Source organism: Pleurodeles waltl, chromosome 4_1, assembly GCF_031143425.1.
Source record: "Pleurodeles waltl isolate 20211129_DDA chromosome 4_1, aPleWal1.hap1.20221129, whole genome shotgun sequence".
Lineage (NCBI taxonomy): Eukaryota > Metazoa > Chordata > Amphibia > Caudata > Salamandridae > Pleurodeles > Pleurodeles waltl.
This window is the reverse complement of record NC_090442.1, coordinates 834,943,519-834,963,919: the sequence shown is the minus strand read 5'-3', so window position 1 is coordinate 834,963,919 and position 20,401 is coordinate 834,943,519. Positions and strand designations below refer to the sequence as shown.

At 43.9% G+C, this 20,401-nt stretch overlaps 1 protein-coding gene across 1 annotated transcript in view; it reads right to left on the bottom strand.

Annotated features, from left to right (window-relative positions):
* The window catches only part of LOC138288591 (uncharacterized), a 300,606-nt gene that overhangs the window by 201,739 nt on the left and 78,466 nt on the right, over nt 1-20,401 (bottom strand). The window contains exons 4-5 of the mRNA XM_069230091.1: nt 14,691-14,871; nt 4,499-4,552 (exon numbers count right to left, since the gene is read on the bottom strand). Coding sequence (XP_069086192.1) covers nt 4,499-4,552; nt 14,691-14,871 — 235 coding nt within the window. The remainder of the gene's footprint in view (nt 1-4,498; nt 4,553-14,690; nt 14,872-20,401) is intronic.

Genomic DNA, 20,401 nt, shown 5'->3' with positions numbered 1-20,401 from the left:
CAGCCTTAAGGATTGCTGTCTCGTCTAAGACCCAGGAAATCCAGCTGTCATAATCCTAAAATGTACCAAAGAGCATTGTGGAGTTACGGGGGAACGTAGGCTAGTGCATTAGAAAAGTTTGTAAAATTATCACAATGCAAAAGGCACTTGAACACCTTAGGGCAGTTCTTCTGAAACTTTGACTTCTGTGAACCTCCCCCCCCCACTTAATCAATACCGGAACCCGGGGCTCCCAGTGAATCATTAGTGGAATCTGGAGACCCCCACCAAGTCACTACTGGAAACCGGGTACCCCCTCAGAGTCTTTACTCGAAACAGTGAACTCCAGCTTAAGCATTTTCAATGATTTGAACTAAAGAACACCACACAAACACAGAAACAACCATTCATCAATCAAATACACAAATTATAAATGTTTATTTAATTCACAAACAAATATAAAAAAAAAATATATATTAATGTGAAGGTTGTGGCCTTTAAAAAAAACAATAAATAAAAAAAAAAAAAAATCAGTTAAAGCTATTCATAATCCATATTATATTTGATGTACTTTCACTGCTCCCACGAATCCATCTGAGGATACCAAGTGCAATTTTAATCCCCAAATTCACCTTTCTTCACATTTACAGAATGTTTTAAAATGTTCAATTTTTAAGAACCACTACCTTAGGGCACTGGAACTTGGACAGAAGAGTGGGAAGCAAAGGGCACAAAGTAAAAACAAAAAGGCAAAGGGAAATGTTCATGGTAGGTAAATGCTGTATTTGGGATCAGCTAAACTGATCTGCACCTGATAAGAGAAGACCTAGGATGTGGTTTGCTTGGTGCTTGGCACGAGTCAAGAAGGCTAGACGTCTGCAGAACTGAAGGCTGATTTGTCCAAATATTAAAATCCCTAAATGTGAGGCTATTGGTGGAACTGAGGAAGAGAGCAGGTTTAACAAAGCTCCCTGCAGCACCTGTGGTGCAAGAGTGTTCCCCAATCTTTCAGGGGCCCCCAAACTATTCAGACGGGCTCCATTCCGGACGACGCCAACACATACCTTTGAGATGTTGGAGACTCAATGGGGGGGGGGGGGGGGGATGGGGATCTATTCACATTCTGCAGGTTTCATCATTTTACTTTACGCCACTGCAAAAGAGGGGTAACAAGGCTCAGCATGAGGAACGGCCAGAGTGCTGGCGCGGCCGGGTGGGTGATATACTGCTGTAAAATGAAGAGTGTAGGGAGGAGGCCAAGCAACTCTCCCTCAGAATATAGGTTATAAGATGTAGCAAAGGATTCTTTGAATGTAACGGCAAGACCACTACCCTGTTCAGTGGGGCGAGGACAAAGAAGCGCTTTATGTGCAGGCAGGGCGACTAATACCAGGTCAGGCCCAGGATTCCATAACTGATACAAGATCCTTGTCACTTATGATGTTGTCAAGTTCTAGTGCACGCTTGCGTAACTACATAGAATTTGAATGCTATGAATGGAGTGCAGAAGAGGGAGATTTGCTGGGCTAAGGCCCATTGTCAGGAGAGAGGGAAGCAGTGTACGCGGGCATGGAAAGCCTCTGAGCAATGGTAAACCTTATTGAGAGTGAGGAGTTGGACGGAAGATTACCTGAAAGTCTGAAAGATTTTGAGCAGAGAGGCTGGTGCTTTGGGTGACTGGCTTGCAGACAGACACAAATGGGCTTATCTTTATTGTGCTTTGGTGAGCCAGTGGTGAAGTCTCAAAGTTGCAAAGATAAATGCCCAGCACATTGGCTTATACTGAGGGCGGGGGAATGAAGCAACTGCCCCGTGGGCTCAAATGAAAGATGCAAAAGACAACAGGAGCGGTCAGCAGAAAAAGATAGACTGGAGCTCAGCCACTAATGCCTAGCAGGCACTGGAGAAATTAAAACAAACTAAGATATTTGTGACAACTAAACCAAAGAAAGAACAGCAAGATAAAGCGATAAAACATTTCCATCAGACAGTTGAACTAACATAATTACTTAAAAACACTAAGAAGGGCCAGGAGCCCTGGCGCACAGGGAAAAAACAAGCAGTGGCAACATCTTCAACAAACATTTTTAAAAAAGTCTGCTCCGCTGAAAACAAAACCAAGCAAAATGACTGATTTCTGTATGCAGCCCAACTAGGAGATAAAGGATCTAATGTGGGATAATGAAATGCACTTTTGAGATGTAAAATAGGCCCTCGTGCACTGCAATGCAGGAACACCAAAGAAGAGGGAATGATATACCAAACAGCCAACTGAATGGAGCTGGAGAGCTTATTCCTAGAGGTAGAGGAACATTCCACTCTATGCAGATTTTTAAAAACTGGTAACAATCGGGCAACCAACATCCAGTGACTCTGTCAAGCCAGACCAAAAATGGGTGATAAAGAAAAGTAAAAGAGCTTATTAAATTTAGGGCAAAACATGCTCCCCTGGGAACCAGAGAGCAGCGCCCCAGTCTGTGACAAGGACTTACCGCCCCAAGCTCACTGGTGCCTTGGGTGCAACACTTCAAGCTTCTGAATGCAGTGTTTATTTCATGGAAGGAGAGACTGGGGTTGAACTTAGAATTTTAGTGCCACTTGTGGAACTGCTTCACGTTTCAGGATGCTCTACGCATATGCACCTGAACCAGTGCTTAATTTGTAAATAAAAATGTGCCGGTGCCCAGCACTCCTCTTAAACATGCGGTTTCTGCAATTGAACACGGAATAATGAGGCAGCATAATCTGAAAGCTATTCCGCGCCTTAATCTGTTTACAGCCACTCGCTGCCCCTTCAGCTCACTTTTGCAGCTTTCTGCCTTCTCTCTTTGCGATGCTTTTCCGTCTTTCTCTTCCTCCATCTTTACCATTAGTGTCTTTTGCCCGCAGTAAATGCTTGAGGCAGAAAAATAAGTGCCGGCCCCTTAAAAATAAGTGCTGGCGCCCGCTCGGAAACAGCAAGCACAAATTAAGCACTGACCTGAGCTCAGAAACGGAAACAGTATCCCCGTGAGCCCATAGAACTCTCAAGATGTTTGAAAACGTTGGTGGCCTTTTTGATGACAGAGTATACGTTTCTACATTGTCTAGAAATGTTAGACAACTCTAGATACGTTTCTGCTGCAGCCTGGACCTTGTCACCAGACAGTTGTAAAAACCTTGCAGGTTGTCTGTCCTTGTAGGCATGATGGGAAGTTGAAGCTGGATACAAAAACTAATTTCAAGAAATTAAGTCCTGTTTTGAAAATTAGGTGGAGCTAGTTTAAAGAAATGTTACAGGGATACCTTGAAACTGTATCCACTCTTCGTACCTGTGGCACATTTGAATTCTCACGCTTATCTAGGAGCGGAAAGAATCTGAAACACATTGAGAGACTGGTGACATTTCATGATGCATATGGTCAGCTAAGGTCGTGGAATATACTTAGGGAAGATTTATTAGTGTGCACTATGGAATCCCGACAAATGTTTGTTTATATTCCAGTTTAAGTAACAATCCACCCGTGTATCAGAACCAGAAGGCATGTACTCAAGAAAGCATGAAGTAGCTGAATTTTGCAGGAGAGGAGAGATGTTTGTGGAAATACAAGCTACGCCCATCTCATGTATTGGATTTATGTCTTAGTAAAAGGAATGCAAGAGTTCCACCAGGATTTCAGAAAGCCCGAGGTTTACAATAATTCTGGAGGTATCATGTCTGTACAAAGGAAAGCTAATAAAGGTTTGTTTTTGGACTAGCCACTACGGGCCAAGTTGACTACAGGACCCAGCAGAGTGGCGAATAACCGTGGTGCTAGCCACGGTCTCTGTTGTCCGTCTTGTCCCATTCCCTGGGTCTCCTGCTATTCATCACATTCCGAGGATGATGGTTGCCTGTAGACACGGTGAAGTACTGACTTTGACATTGCTCCTGTTGGATCCAGAATTAAGGTTAGGGCATTCTGACACGCAGCTGCGCAGGCCTCGCATTGGGAGGAGGCCAGTCCATCAGCTGCTGACGGAGGGGGCGGAACCACTGCCTGGTCATCTTGACCCATAGAAACAAAAGACAATAACAGGGCCCAACAGAAAAGGATTGGGGTTCCGCCACTCTTGGTTAGCAGGTTTGTAGCACCCTGCCTCGCTGACTGAGAAATTAGATCCAACTAAAATAAATGTGAGAATTAAACCAAAGAAAAAGGAATAATGAATAAAAGAAGTGTTTCCATGAAACGCATGACCTAAATTAATTAATGTAAAAAAAAAAAAAAAAAAATAGGCGAGGAGGCAGAACTCCTCAGAATACAAGGAAATAAAAAGCAACAACAGAGCTTAGTAGCTTTTAGGCGACTTAGAAATGGGTTACGTTAGGTTGATGAAAACCTTATAGCCAGCCATAATCTGTTTTTTAAAGGTATGCATTCCCTGCCCAGTTAGCCATCAGAGGTTATTACCACGCTAAACACCACCCTGCTCAATAAGCAGAAAAATAGTCTCTCTTATATTACGATTCACAATTAAACTAGACGCAATAACTTACTTCCACAGATGATTTCACCAGATGGGTACGGATCCTCAGTCAGATCAAAACAATCTAAGTTAGGAAAAAAAATGGGTTTTAATGGAATGTCCCGATAACCAAATCCTTACAACACAATATGTAGTTTTTATTGAAAGTCTAGTTTTCTTAATAAGAAATGTACCCTTCCTCAGCACAAATATGAATTACAAAATGGAGTTCTAAAGATGCATTTTCAGTACTTTCTGTGTTATTTTCTACCTTGAAGCAAACACTGTGATGGTAACTAAAAGGTAAAACCATATCATCACCAGAGAGTGGAAGTGCCTGGTGATGTGTTAAAGAGACTCTTTGACAGAGGATAGCAGCTAAAAGCACAGACGATGCTAAATTCTAAAATCAAGCTCTTTGTGGCCTTTCATTGCCCTGTATAATTTTTTGCTGCTAAGGTGCTGGGATGAGCTCCAAAATATGGTCTGTCACACTAAACAAGCTTAGGGGAAATCATGGCAGGAGACTGGAATAGGCTTCGTAAAAAGAGTAGATGGAGGGATGCCAGTCAACATTTAACTATAAAATGCTTACCAAACTTTTGTGCACAGGAATCATGCAAATATTGTAAGTATTGTACCATTGTTTATACATGTGCTGCCTAAAGCTACTACAGCACAATTAAGGTCATTGGTTGATTTGTTAAAAAAAAAAAAAAAAGGGCTAATGTTATAGGTTTGTATCAGGAGACCAGTGCAACTTGTACCATCCACTGCTCCTGCCAGCGCTGCCAAATACCAGTACCAACAATAATAACGTCTAGCCATCACACTCCTACAGATGTTACAGTTTGGACTATTCCAAGTAATGACCTGGATACTCTGGTATTATTTTTTACAATGTATTAAACTGTAAAGTACCCTGTAAATGTGTTAATTTAAAAAAAATATCAGACTATACCACCATGTGGTGGACTATCAAAGACCTGGAGTTAAGAAATAGGTGTGGAGCACTGGAAAACACCGGCACAAATTAAGCACTGCTTCAGGTCAATTCTAAAGCTTACAATTGCTAGCGATTTTCAAAACTCTGATATTCAAGGAACATACATTATTCACCAAAACCTGCAGAAATCAAAACATTTTAGCGTTTGGGAGCAACGCAGATCTAACGCACACTTGATGTGTTTATGACATATGGTGTGATACACATCACATTGTTTACTGAAAATCAAAACAAAGGCAAATACATCAAAGTCTGGCATGCGCATGTTTTAGCTTCTGACTCCTTTAGTGGATTGCGAGCAGCCATGCGATCAATACAGGGCCAAGTTTCACTAATCCATTAAGTTCACAGCACAGCTTTGCTGTTCTGGAAACGCAGTTCTTTACTGTTTACACAGCCAGTGCACATATGTCAGCAACCGAACTAGCTTCATGACAGGAGCTTCACAATGGAGCTCCCCAGCCCCAACGGCTGCACCGGTCCGTGCCCGTCCCGTTGACGGCAGCTCTGCCCATGTAACTCCCCACAGAGCTCTTAACACAGTTCAAGAATCGTTTACTTTTGCCAATGCTTGTTAAACCTATCTTTTATTTAGGTTCACATTTTCGGTGCACTTCCCTCCATGTGACTGAATTTGTCATGGCAACCCTAAACCTTCATTTGGCTGATATCGTCGCCCGTTTGCTTGACTGGAAAGTGTAGTTTCATGCAGGTGCCCTCATCCATCTTATATGAGGCTTTTTAACTGTACATTTCCTGTAACTTGTTGTCTTTTCATTTCTGTTTATATTTTGTAAGCATAAATCGATCTAATATTCTGTTTCTGCTTTTCGGTAGCGTTTGTTTTACGCTCATGTCGTGTTCTTTTCATTTGTTACATTTCTCTCACCATGATCGCGCCCAGTTTCGTACCTGACTTCAATCTGTGGGCAATACCACCACCAAAGAGCCCGTTAAAGCCACACTCTTACCCGCCGCGCACAGCGCCGCCTGGCTAGCCAGTGCTGCCACCCAGTGGACAAAGTTTACAATTAGTGAAAGGAGGTTGGCAATGTAAATGGCTGTAGTAAATATCTGAATTAAAATCCACAAGCAGAGAGAGCAAAGAAATGAAATACAAAGAATGGAACAGATTCAACAAAACATTATCCATGAACCAATTTAGCAGATATTCTGCTGTAGCCGGAAAGGAAAGATTAGAAGGAGACTGTCAGGGTCTCATGGACGTTGATATGTCTAGGAAAACAGACACCTGCGACTCTTGCGCTCTTCACATAACGACCAGCAAACACCTGTTGCAGATATTCAATACCTATATACGGTAAAAATGCTAATGGAGCTGCTTGTTTCCAATTCTACAAAATAAAGAGTAAGGCCGAAAAGGTACAAAAACTACAAGAAAACATATTGATTAAGTGAAATCACCTGGTTGCAACTCTCAGGACTCAAAAAGCACGTGGGTAAATGCAGCCTGATCACTTACCTTGCCACATCTCTACTATATGGACTAGTACCTCTCCCCACTAAGAACCGAAAAGTTGAAATAATGCTAAATATGTTTCAGCATGTTTTTAGGAGCTTTTTAATTCTGGACAAGCTATCCATGACGACTCAGGTCAACTCAGTCCCATCCTCCTGCTTCTTCTTCCTCCACATGCTTTGAAAGATAGTGAAATGGCTACCCCAAAGATCCAGACACACATCTCCAACTGAGTGGACTATGGCAATCCTCTAAGGAGGGATCGCAGCTCACCTCCTCCGTCGACTACAGACCATACAGAACGCTGCAGCCAGACTTGTCCTGGATCTCCCTAGATGAACCCACATCACCCTCTACTTCCGGGAACTCTACTGGCTCCCTGCGCAGAAACAAAGCCAGTTCAAGTTCTTGACCCATGCATACAAGGCCCTACACAACTGTGGACTGGCCTACTTGAACCACCTCCTGAAACTTCTATCAGCCCACCAGACACCTCTGATCCACCTCCATTTCTCTAACCTTCACCCCCGCATCCGTCATACCAGATGCGCAGGTTGTGCCTTCTCCTACCTACCAGCGAAGACGTGGAATGAGTTACCTTTTCATCTGTGGACCCCCATCTCTTCTAGAGTTTCGAAAGTACCTGAAGACCTGGCTATTCGGCTAATCAACTGGACACTACCAGTGCCTCGATACCCACACAGGTCAGAAGTAGCACTCTACAAATATAATGATTGATTTAAGACTCTCCACTAAAAAAATCCCCCGCTAGATCAGCATGATTGAAACAGTCTGATTTGCACCCTCAACACCCCAACTCCTGCTAAACCCGAGAAGGCCTCATATTTCTTCTAAAGTTCATACTTTCAGGAGTTTACCCCTGATGTGGCACTGAAAAAGGCTTTAAAAATATAGAAGAGTTGCTCACTGCCGGAGAGGGGACTCACCCTTTTACTGATCAATCAACTACATCAGACTACTGTACCACCTAAAGTGCTCAATGAGCAGCAAAGAGCAACACAGATTTGTTTGACAGCCATAGAGATCTGTCACCCAGCCTCTTCATTGCCCACATCAGCATGCATATTCCCAGCAGTTAGCCAAACAACTACCAGGTGAATGTGGCCCATACTTGGCCATGCCTCAACATGCAGAAGAATGTCAAGGGTTATGAAGCAGTTGTGGATTGACTTCTGCGTATCCAGGGATGGATAAATACTGGCTACCTCTGCACCAAGAAACCCACCTGGGTATAGATGTGTGGGAAACTGGCCACTTGTTTGCAGTACCCCCCACTTTTTGCCTGATATTTGATGCAGACTTGACAGAGTGTGCTGGGATCCTGCTAACCAGGCCCCAGCATCAGTGTTCTTTCCCAAAACTGTACCATTGTTTCCACAATTGGCACACCCCTGGCACACAGCTAAGTCCCTTGTAAAAGGTACCCGTGGTACCAAGGGCCCTGTGACCAGGGAAGGGCCCCAAGGGCTGCAGCATGTATAATGCCACCCTAAGGGACCCCTCATCAAACACATGCACATTGCCGTTGCCGCACATCTGTGCTTGTAGGGAGAAAAAGATAAAGTCAACATGGCATCCCTCTCAGAGTGCCATGCCCACAAATCTCTGCGTGTGGCATAGGTAAGCCACCCCTCTAGCAGGCCTTAGAGCCCTAGGGCAGGGTGCATTATACCACAGGTGAGGGCATAACTGCATGAGCAATGTGCCCCTCTAGTGCCTGAGCACACTGGAAGTGCAGTGTGGCCATGTTGAGTACATGAGCTGGGAGTCTGTTCTTACGAACTCTACAGCTCCATGATGGCTTCACTGAAGTTTGGTATCAAACGTCTCAGCACAATAAACCCACATTGATGCCAGTTTTGGATTTATTGTAAAATGCACCCCTGTATTTTACCCAACCCTTTAGTGTAGGACTGACCAGTCTGTGCCATTCTGCCACTAACAGACACATTTCTGACCACATGTGGTGACAGCCTTTGTGCTCTCTGAGGCCAGAAACAAAGCCTGCTCTGCCTGGAGGTGCTTCACACCTCCCCCTGCAGGAACTGTATCACTTGTTGGTGAGCCTCAAAGGCTCAGGCCTCCTGTTAAAGTGCTCCAGGACATTGCAGCTAGTGGAGCTGCCTGGCCCCTGGACCAGGCCCTACTTTTGGTGGCAGGTCCGGTGGGAAAATTAGGTAAAACAGGGAGGAGTGACCACTGCGGCTAGGACCACCCTAAGGTGTGCAGAGTTGAAGTGCCCTCCCTCTTCTTGCAGAATCATCCATCTTGTTTTGGAGGGTGGGGACCAATAGGATTAGGAGTGTGTCCCCCTCCCCAAAGGTGGACAATGGAAGGGTGTAGTCTCCCTCACGGACTGTTGCGGTTGGCTACTGCCCCCTGACCCCTGTAACTCCCTTAAATCTGGTATTTTGGGGCTCCCCTGAACCTCACTTACCAGATTCCTGGTGACCTCAAGCAAGAAAAAAGGACTGCTAAGCCGACCCCCTCCCCAGCAGTGAAGACTCCAGATGACAACTGACTTGGCACCAGCCCTACTGGTCTGTCTGCAGCTTCAAGGACTCTGCAACCAAAAGGCAATGCATCCTGCAGGTACAGCAACCTTTCCAAACTCCTAGAGGACTGCCTGCCCACCAGAGGACCAAGAACTCCCGAGGACAGCGGCCTTGTCCAAAAGAAACTCCAAGAAGGACTCCAGAGCCGCCCCAGCTCTACAAATACTGGCTACTCTGCATGCAATGCCCACTGCTCTTGTCCAGGTGGCTCACGGGTGCAGAACAGGTCCTGAGGCGATTCTGACCTTGTGTCCTCCCTGGGTTGACCCTTCCTGGCCAACAAAGCGACGCCTGCAGCCTAAATCCAGAGGACCCCCCTGTCCGCGAGAGAACTAGACGAAGATATCCGATGCCTCAAGGTACTCCTGCACGCACAGTCCCCTGGTCTTGGGTAATCCGACCACCAGTCCAGCAATGTTCAGCAGGTGCCCTCCCCTCCTTGTCCAGCCCGTGGTTTCCTGGAACAGACCCCCTGGACCCTACTGGAAGCATCTTTGTGACCCCTGGGATCTCCCTATTGAAAAAGCAATGGGAGCCAGACACTGTGTTTGCATCCTGCACCTGACTTCCCCTGTACCACAGAGGGTGTGTGATTGGTCCTGACCTGTGGCTCCCCTGGTGCTCACCTAAACTCCCCAGGTCTGCCCTCCGAAGTCACAGGTACTTACCTGCCAGCAGATCTATTTCCGAGTGACCCCTGGGATCTCCCTATTGAAAAAGCAATGGGAGCCAGACACTGTGTTTGCATCCTGCACCTGACTTCCCCTGTACCACAGAGGGTGTGTGATTGGTCCTGACCTGTGGCTCCCCTGGTGCTCACCTAAACTCCCCAGGTCTGCCCTCCGAAGTCACAGGTACTTACCTGCCAGCAGATCTATTTCCGAGTGACCCCTGTATCCATAGGATCCCATTATTAATCTAACACCACCTTTGACTTCTGCACCCAGCTGGCCCCATGTTGCTAGTGGTACATGTTCGGAGTCAACTTGAACCTTGACCAGTGGACATCCTTATACCTGGAGACTGGAACTCCAAGTCGAGTAGTTACTGCAAAACTGCACTAACACCCCTCCCCCCACCTAGGACTCTATTGAAAATTGCACAGTTAACTTTTGAAAGTAAAAATTATACTTGCCTGTAAACTCTTTTCTTTGCCAAATCTAAACAAAGTGCCTTTGATACCTATGCTTGATACGTACTTGCAAATGTACTTAACTGCAACAAGATCCTTTTGGTTCTAGAAATAAACAAACAAAATATATTTTTGCTTTATAAAAACAATTGGCCTGGAGTTAGTCATTGAGTGTGTGCCTTGTTTATAGCCCAGGTGCATACAACAAATCCTTTGCAATACCCTCTCATAAGCCTAATTGCTCGACCACACTGCAACAAGAGAGCATTAGCATAATCTACTTTAGCCTCTGTTAAGCCTCTGGGGAACCCCTGGACTCTGTTCACACTATTCCTCACTTTGAAAAAAGTATATACAGAGACAGCTTCCTACAAGATACACTTCAGACAACACAAACATAATCTGAGGCATTGAGAAAAGAGGGTCTTCTGCAAGCTCCTGTGGACTAGGTGTTCTACTTTCCTCATGTTACCCACAGTGGGTTGTGCCAGCCATTTTCCACTACCCTCCTTTACACTAAACAGCTGGTTCAGACCCACTGGAATAATCTGCAGGAAATCCCCTCCTCTTACTGCTTTCCCACAGGAACACACTGGTCCCTCCCAGTAGCCACATCTTACCTTGTACGTATGTATAAGGACTTGTACAGCGTAAACTTAGCTACAAAGCAACATGCAAAGGTGAGGCATACAACGCAAGAAAGAAGGGTAAAGACAGGTGGTCAGGGGAGTAACTGTGTTGAAGGGTGGTGGAGTAAAGGAAAGAATGAGAGGCCAGCAATAGGGAGAAGTTAGAAAGACTGCCTGGACATTGTAGTGGAATCTACAACATAGTGCCAGCCTGTTCAATTCATACCACAGGCCATACAGAACTTTGACGCCCATCTCATTCGCTCTCTCAGTGCATCCGTGCTGCCATTAAACTTCTGCTTTTGGCTGCCAATGAAGCAGTGTATAGAACCCAAGACTTGCTGAGCCACAAAACTGAATATTGCATAGCAGTCAATCACCTTAGAGTGCACTCACTATACCAGTCAACCAGATGACTTTGGTCGCTTCCATATACCTGCTTCTGTCAGCCAACCAAAGGACCTTCTAGTCTTCTCCCTCGAACATGACCAGCAAAGGTTCTTAACAGTCCCAAGTACCTACCACTTCCATTCCACCTCTGAGGGGGTGAACTACTCCATCAGCCTACAATACTATCATATGCTCTTCCATTCTACACTTTGTGTCCAGAAGTGACTGCACAGTTGATATATAAAGTTAAAGCATGTACAGCGATAAATGCCCAGCACATTGGCTGATGCTGGGGAGGTGAAGCAAGTGCCCAGTGAGCTCAAATGATACATGTAAAAGACAACAGGAGGAGTCAGCTGAAAAAGGCAGACTCGAGCTTAGCCACTAATGGTAAGCAGGGTCTGGAGAAATTAAAACAAAGTCAACAAGCTTACCCTTGCATGCCCATTCTGAGTGTGTACATCACTACCTATAGTTTAGCCTCGTTGAATCCCTCAGTCACATGATGCTACCGACTGTCCTTTGTTGTAAGAGTACTTGCACAAAACAAATACTGATGCATATGCTGGGTGGTTGATGCCACAACAGTGGTGGTAATGAAGTGAAGAAGATCAGATAAAACTTGACAGAAGTTATTTGTAGGTTCTGGCTCTTGAATACATCCCCACTTCAAAGAGGCGATGCAGTGCAAACAGAGGGAAACGGGGTTCAAGCAAATGTGCCTAATTCAATAGTGGACAGAATTAACTTGTTCAGTATTTCTCCCCCTGATAACCTTTGATTAGTGGATTTTACAAGTCTTAGTAGAAATGGACATTACTGTGCTTTACCCCTCAAATCAATATTTTCTTTTCTCCTTTGTCCACACAGCATCAGTTCAACAGCCCTAGAGTGAAATGGATTGCACAATTATTTAAAAATGTAGTAGGAAAAATCTAATTTTATGAGTACCATATTACTCCATGTCACCAAGGATCCAATACTCCACCCCTGGGCTTTTCTTTTACAAAATATTATTTTCAAGTATGTATGTGTTCAAGAGGATCAACTGAAGTGAAGCAGCACTACAAATCCCAAAGGAGGAGCCAGAGCAGGAGCCAAGCGCCCCTGGTGACATGGAGGCTCATGGTAACTGTATCTGCATTGTGGTGGGCTACAGGAGTGGATCATGGAGGACTTGTGAGTTCGAAGGAATGCCTGGTCTTTTCAGCTCCTAGACTGTATATTACCCATTATCCCATGGCCACACACTATTTCATCATAAGATTGACTATAAAGGCTGTAAACCGTGACGAGGAGATGGCCTCAGTATGATCCCGATGTACAGTCATCATTCTTGTGAGCATGACTAATCTTTGTTTATTTGGCGTTTCATTTTACTCCACCGTACATAATTGAAGACTCACATGCCCATAGCGAGGGCTTGTTCATCTGGCTGCTTTGGTGGTGGGTCCTACTTCACAACCCCCCCCTTCTCTAGCAACTTCTAAGCTGGTAGATGATGCAGGCACGCTTAGCCGGTTCTCCATAGGTAAGTGCTGTGTACCCCTGGGCCACACTGTCACCCTCTGTGGTAGAATTAGTAAAACTGTACCGTCTCCTTATATGGGTTTAGTACATAGGAAGAAACTTTTTAGCAGCCACTGACATACATTCTGCAAATTGCAGGATCTGAAACTGCTAAAAACTTTCATACATCTGGCCCGAGGTTCTGTTTTCTCATTAGCATCCATGAAATTGTGGGACCAGTTTTCAGAGATCGGTAGTGAAAGAGATGCTATGCTGGCTTGGGACAACAGCTTAAATTAACCACAGGCATTTGTGTTCCCACAGAAATAGTTTATGCATTGTTCTTACCCGTTTAAGTGTTTGGAATGTACACACTTTAATATAATTAGCAGATGCTAGGGTGTCCATCTGGCAGAAATTATAAAAATAGCTAGTGGAGTCAATAAAAAACTGACTGGCCAAGATTTTCTCTAAAACTCTGACTCAATCCAGAGATGAGTTTAAGGTAATCGTTCACAGCCACAAGCAGAAATCACACACATACTCAATCATCACTATCCCAGCATAGACAGATGATGACACGAATGAGTGCAGTGGCACGTCTAGAAATTAAAGGTATTATGGCTGAAAATCGAAATACTGACATACACCAAAGGGTCAACATTGCCATTAAAAAAGCGGGCAGCATTTGGCACTACACTTGCTAGGTTCTCCTAGAAATACTATTAAACAGTAGAAGTGGCACCGACAGGGAGAAAATGGAAAGAAATGATCCAAAACAGAGCAGAACTCCATCTACTAACCCAAAGTTCTGGGGATGGTTCAGCAGTAAGCTGCAGATTACTATAAGAAACATAAGTTGTAGGGGCCATACATGAATAATGCAATGAGAAAATTGCCTTTTTGGTTCACCAAGATTAAATGATAAAATCAATACTAATACCTTTTTCATTTAAAAAAGTTAAAGTTTAAGTCGCATAATGCCTTGAAGTCTCAAGTTTTTTTCTATTACAAAAACAGAGAGTTGTTGCCCATCTCTTGTGTCTCATTGTAGGATTCATTGGTGCAGCATGCAGTGGCAAATTCTATATTTATCATGCAACTCCAAAGAGCATTCTCTTAGTTTGCATTTGACCATCAGAGAGCTACACTTCTGACGCTATCAGACTGGCACAAGGCCATTAGCACAGAGCGAGAGGTTTTGTGACCACCCACAAAAAGAGCTCAAACCTAAGACAATAGGCCTAGGCTTGGTAGAGTAACTGAACATGCCAGGTACAAACTGTAGAAGCAACTGTACAGACTCTGCCCTGCAAAAACATTTTAGACTTTTTTTAAAATGCCATTTGTTTCTGCATTCTGGAGAATGAAATTGAGGACTTTTACAAAATCCAGAGGTCGGATTGACTATTTTTTGCGTACCATCAAGTGTTGTCATTGTCAAAATGTTTTCCTTAATGCTAGAACCAGGCACGAAAATAGAGAGAAAACAAATATTTACCTCTCCAAGTGGACATCATCCCTTCTGAATTGTTCAAAGGCTGCGCCGGTACTGTAACTTTAGGGTTCTCAGTCACATTGTCATAAGAAATTGTTAAACATATTTTGACTGAACTGGATTGTGAAGAAATCTCTGAAGACACTGCTTTTAGAAAAGGACATCTTGAAATCAGTTTCTGAACCTGCAAAAATAAGTCATAGTTTAGTTAAAAAATGCATTTTTATATTAGTGCTGCAATAACTTGTGGGTTTCTTGACAGCTTTTCATCTGTGCGTTTCTAAAGATTGATTTGAAATCCAAGCTAATCCCTTCAGTTTATTATACTCTAAATTTTGCACACTACTTTTCAAATAACATGCTAAACCCTCCAGTAGTGTTTCTGGGATGCCAGGAGACCTGGTGCAAGCAAGGAAAATCGCCCATTTAACTGCTGTTGAGGTAGTAAAATTCTAAAATAATCAAGGTTCAATGGGCCCCTTAGGACTCTGGGCCCCTGTGCACTGGACCTGCTGCACCAATGGTAGTTACGTCCCTGAATTACACATAAAACAAGCATCTGCAAAGCCAATTGGCCTGCTTGCAGTATGCGTTTCGGCTAAAACACTAAAGGAAAGCCTGCTGCAGTAAAAAACAAAACAAAACAAAACACAATGATGTATTTCTGTTTACAATGCATCTATGAGATTTAGAATTTAATGTGTAATAATTCAGTGTACTTTTGAGATGTCAAATAATCCCTCGGGCATTGTAATACAAGCAGGTGGAGTGGCACAAACAGTCAATAGCAAGAGGTGATAGAGTAATGTTCCTCTAGGTAGACCAAAGCCCACTCTACATATATTTAAAAAAAATTGCTAACAATATATTGTGCAGCTGAACCATTAAGCCAGATCTAAAAATATTGCACATATTACTCTTAACAATAACTGCACCATATTGAAGTGGATGTAATCAGCGACATTTTGAGGCAGGGGAAAATCGGGCAATTGTTCAGGCCCTCCTCCTTCCATTGGGTCTCTTTCAGAGTGAGGTTTTTCTCTATCTTACATCTGTTTAATTCTCTATCTCAACTTTCTACATTGTATTGGATGTTGTTTGGCATCATTGTGCCTGAATTAGTACAACATTGATTATAACATTCGAAGTTGTTCCCTTTATAAGCCCCAAAATATTTCTTGCATGGGGTCTCCAAAACCCTTAAGATGACAGTGGAAGACCTCCTCATGACCACAGATTAAGCAAAACATTTGGTTTAAAAGCAGAATCTGCAGAGCCCAGTTCATTTTATTTAGGTGGAATACACTGTAATCATTCACTTTTGTGCTGCAACTATTTACTCTTGCCCCACAAGTAGTGGGCATCGTAAACTGTTTGAAGCCATACCGATTGGCCAAGAAAAGAACCAATTTGTTCACCCAAAACTTGCTTGCAATCGTTCTAGTAGTCCTACGATGCACATATTTCAACAATTAGTTAACAAATAGGCTATACAAATGCTGTGACACCCAGTATAAATTACTGCATTATAGCTTTTCCTAGCTCTACGCCACGGAAATGCAGATCAAGCACCAATACTGTGAACTAAAAAATAAAAAACAAATTCCAGTCATTCCCAGCCCGTGATTAATTTACCAGCAGGGGCGTAGCTTGGGGGGAAGGGGGGACACTGGGGAGGTGTTACGACCCCCTAATAAATCTATTTTCTGGTAAATAGTTGGGTACATGTGCTTTCAGTCATGTATGGTGATGTGTCTGTCAGATTTCACCTGCAAGTTTGACATACAGACAGAAAGAAAAAAATCTCTGTCTCTCTTTCTCTCTCTTTCGAAAGTCCTAAATGTTGGTTAGTTTAAAATATATCATGTTTTCCCTCACTTAGTGCCCCTATCAGTTTGAAATCCTCTTCCTTTCCACCGCCCTGCATGTTGTATAACGTATTTTAACATTACATAAATGCGTGCTTGTTGTAAAATCTGAAGCTCATATCCACTCCCCATCCCTAAATCTTAGGGACCAAGCTACAACTCTGTTTACCATTACCTGTTGGATCTGCAGCTTGATTGTTCCTTTCTCACATTTGTCTATGGTTTCAAAATGAATGTAGGCCAGCATGATATGCCAGTCTGCTGCCCCATCAATAAAAGTACCCTACAGTCACCAACAACTGCAGCTCAAGTCAAGAATTTTATTATGATAGGGAACTACGACGGAGGTCCACATAACTAATAATTACAGATCTGAAGAAAAATAAAACAATACATATACATTTTGTATCGGTATCAAAAGATAAAACTTATCTAACATATATAAATAAATTGCATTTTAAAAGTTTTTTTTTGTTTTTAGTTTTTTTTTAAATCTGTTTATTGCGGTTGTCAAATAATATACAATGGTTACAGTATGTTATAAAGTCAATTCTCCATGCAGTAGCTCCTGTAAGGAGCATCTTTTCAGTCATCACCATGTATTAACATATTTTGTGTTTGACTTTTTAGGACAACAGAACAACAGCAAATGGAAAAATAAAGAGAGGACAGGAAGGAAAAAAGAGAGTGGTAATCGCTCGTTGGTGGATTCGCATCAGATCTGTGGGTGGTAGGGAGAGACGCAGGGAAGGAGGAGCGAGGACGGCGGGACACGGGGGACCACGGGGCCCGTCAGTCAGGGGAAGAGTAGTAGAGAAAGAGGAGGGGAAGGAGGGACTCACCTAGCATGGTGTAGCGTGCCATCTTTATGTTCCAAACTGTCTTACGCTTATTGTGCCCTGATAGGCAGGCACTCTGGCGCGTCCGGCATGACGTCGTCGACGGGCGCCGCCACACCGGTCCGCACCCGCATTTTGTCTGCAATTCAGGGGGGGCGGGTATCATCTTATTCTTTCAGCTGGTCGACAAAGGAGTCCCATATGTCCGCCCCCTTAATCACCACTCCGGTGTCGCGTAGTGTGTTCAGTGCATGTAACTCCGCATTAGCCCAATGCAGTAGGTCTGATGTCCAGCCATGTTTGTCTGGGGCGCTAGGTGATTTCCATTGTGTCGCGATGAGTCTTTTGAATACGACAAACGCTAGGCCTGCACATCTATGTTTGTTTTTCCCTGCCTTGTTATTTGCGTACCCCTAGTAGGCAGGATTCAGGTGTTGGGAGGGAGCCTCGACCAAGCTGCTGTCTGTTTTGTAATTTCCTGCCATAGTTGGAGTATCGGCGGGCAGGTCCACGGCATATGGTAAAAATCTGCTTCTGGGCTACTGCATCTTGGACAATCAGAGTTAGCCTGTGGGAACATGCGTTTTATCCGGACTGGGGTTAAATATGTCTGATGTAAATAATTGAGTTGAGGGTACCGGAAGCGAGCATTCCGTGATACCTCCCGCGTGGTTGTAAGAGCAATGGACCATGTTTGTGCATTTAAGGGGGAGTGTAAAGCCATTTCCCATTTGGTCTTGGCTTGTAACTGTGCCTCCTCCGGGCGGTCTTGTAATATGTCGTATATCCAGGAGATCCCCGATTGTGTTCCTGAGCCTAAAAGCAAGGTGTGTAATACAGGTGATGTGTGTGGCTCTTTGTTGCCATTCCCCCATGTAGAGCGTACCAAGTGTTGTAGTGCCCCGTGTACGATGAATTCGCCTCATCCTAAATTGTATGTTTCCGCTATTGGCTCATATGAGAGGAATTGGCCTTCTTTGAAGAGTTCGCCGACTGTATACATTTTACGACCCAGGTCGTTAAGCCCAATTGTCCTCGTAGTTTGTCTACTCCCGGTGTGGCCAGTAGTGGGATCCTGGGCGAGTACGGCGGTGTCCGTTCCCCCCCACCACGTATCTTCGCCAGATGCGGTCAGCCACTTTTATCAGAATGTTATTGTGTTGTGGGAGAGCCGTGCGCCCTATGAGCCATCTCAATATGTCTGAGTGACCCAGCAGTGTGCTCACCGTGCGACTCTCTAGGCCGTGGGGATCTCTCAGCCAATTAATGATCCAATGTATTTGCGACGCTGCATAGTACAGTTCAAACTGTGGTACGCCTATCCCACCTCTTTCTAGGAGAAGGTAAGCTTTGGTCAAGGCCACGCGACAACGTCCGCTACCCTATATCAAATCAATCAGAAGACTGGACAGCTGTGCAAAGAAGGTTTTGGGTAGTACGAGCGGTAGCGCAGTGAAATAGTATAGTAGCTGGGGGAGGAGGATCATTTTAGCTAGTGCCACTCGTCCCACAGATGAGTGGCAGTGATTGCCAAAATGGTAGTGAGCCTTTTATCAATCTAATTGTCTGGTCTAGATTTCCTTCCTTTAAAGCTAGCTCATCATGGTATATGTGCACCCCCAGATACTTAAAGGAGGAGTCACACCATTGCAAGTCGTAACTGGCGGGCATATTACTCTGCGGATCTGGGTATGGCCGAATTGGGAACAGACATGATTTTGCCCAGTTTATACATAGTCCTGAAATGTTTCCGGATGTGTTCAGCAGGTGTAGCAAGTGTGGTAGGGATTCGGTATAATTGCTAAGGTATATTAATGCATCATCTGCATATAGAGAGATAATATGATGGTCGTCACCATCAGTGATGCCCCAGCATGGTGCTTCAGTGCGCAGTCTGGCTGCTAGAGGTTTGATTGCTAATGCCAACAGGAGTGGCGAAAGGGGGCAGCCCTGATGGATTCCTCTACCTATCGCAAACCCCTCGGATATGACCGTGCCAGCCTTGACGTGCTCTTGGGCTGGCATATAAGATTGATACCCAGCGCATAAACACGTCTCCAAATCCCATTTCCGTCAGTGCAGCCATCAAGAATGGCCATCCCAATGTGTCGAACGCTTTCTCGACATCCAGAGAGACCGCCGCTCACATGCGGTTATTCTCCGGAGTTTCAGCCATTAATCGCAGAAGGTTCCTTATGTTGATGAAGGTGCTACGTCCAGGAATTGCATTTTAAAAGTTAAAGTTTAAAAATTAATTAGCAAGTAGATAGATCATACTGCAAAACAGTTCGTTAGGTGGAAACAATGCAGACTTGGAAAGTGACATCATGCATGGTTCAATAAGAAATATACAAATAATAGATATTTTAAATCCAGAATTAATGGTGATTAAGAAACATACAAATAATAGATATTTAAAATCCAGAATTAATGGCGAGAACAAGAGCTGTAGCGTTTGAACAACAAGGGCCTGAAGATTAAGGGGGAATGTGTTGTTCAATGTAAAGTAATGACCATAGAGAAAGATGTCATGCACAATATAACAAAAGATGTCCAAACATGCAAGTTTAAAATCTTTTAGATACCACATTAAAACATAACCGCACCGGCCAAGCCTGAAGATGATGGCATTATATAAAGGTAAACACAGAATTATTCCGAAACATTCCATTAGTTGGGAACGTTACTGATTTGCCGGCCTCTTAAGGAGTTCATAAGTTGAATGTAATAAAAAGACAGAGGCCTAAGGAAGTGACAACGTGCATTCTGTAACAATAGCCACATGTGTGCAACACAGACCACAGCAAAGAGAGGCATGAATAGTGCAACGTAAGATGTGCAAATATTGCAAGCATAGAGCCATATGATTACGCAATGAAACATCCCTTCGAAACTATCAGCTTAACAAGAGGAAAACGGTATTATACTCACAGCCAGACAATGATGCACCCAGGGTAACTAATTCATGTTTAAAGAACATTTAAAGAATTGATAGATCTTATTACAG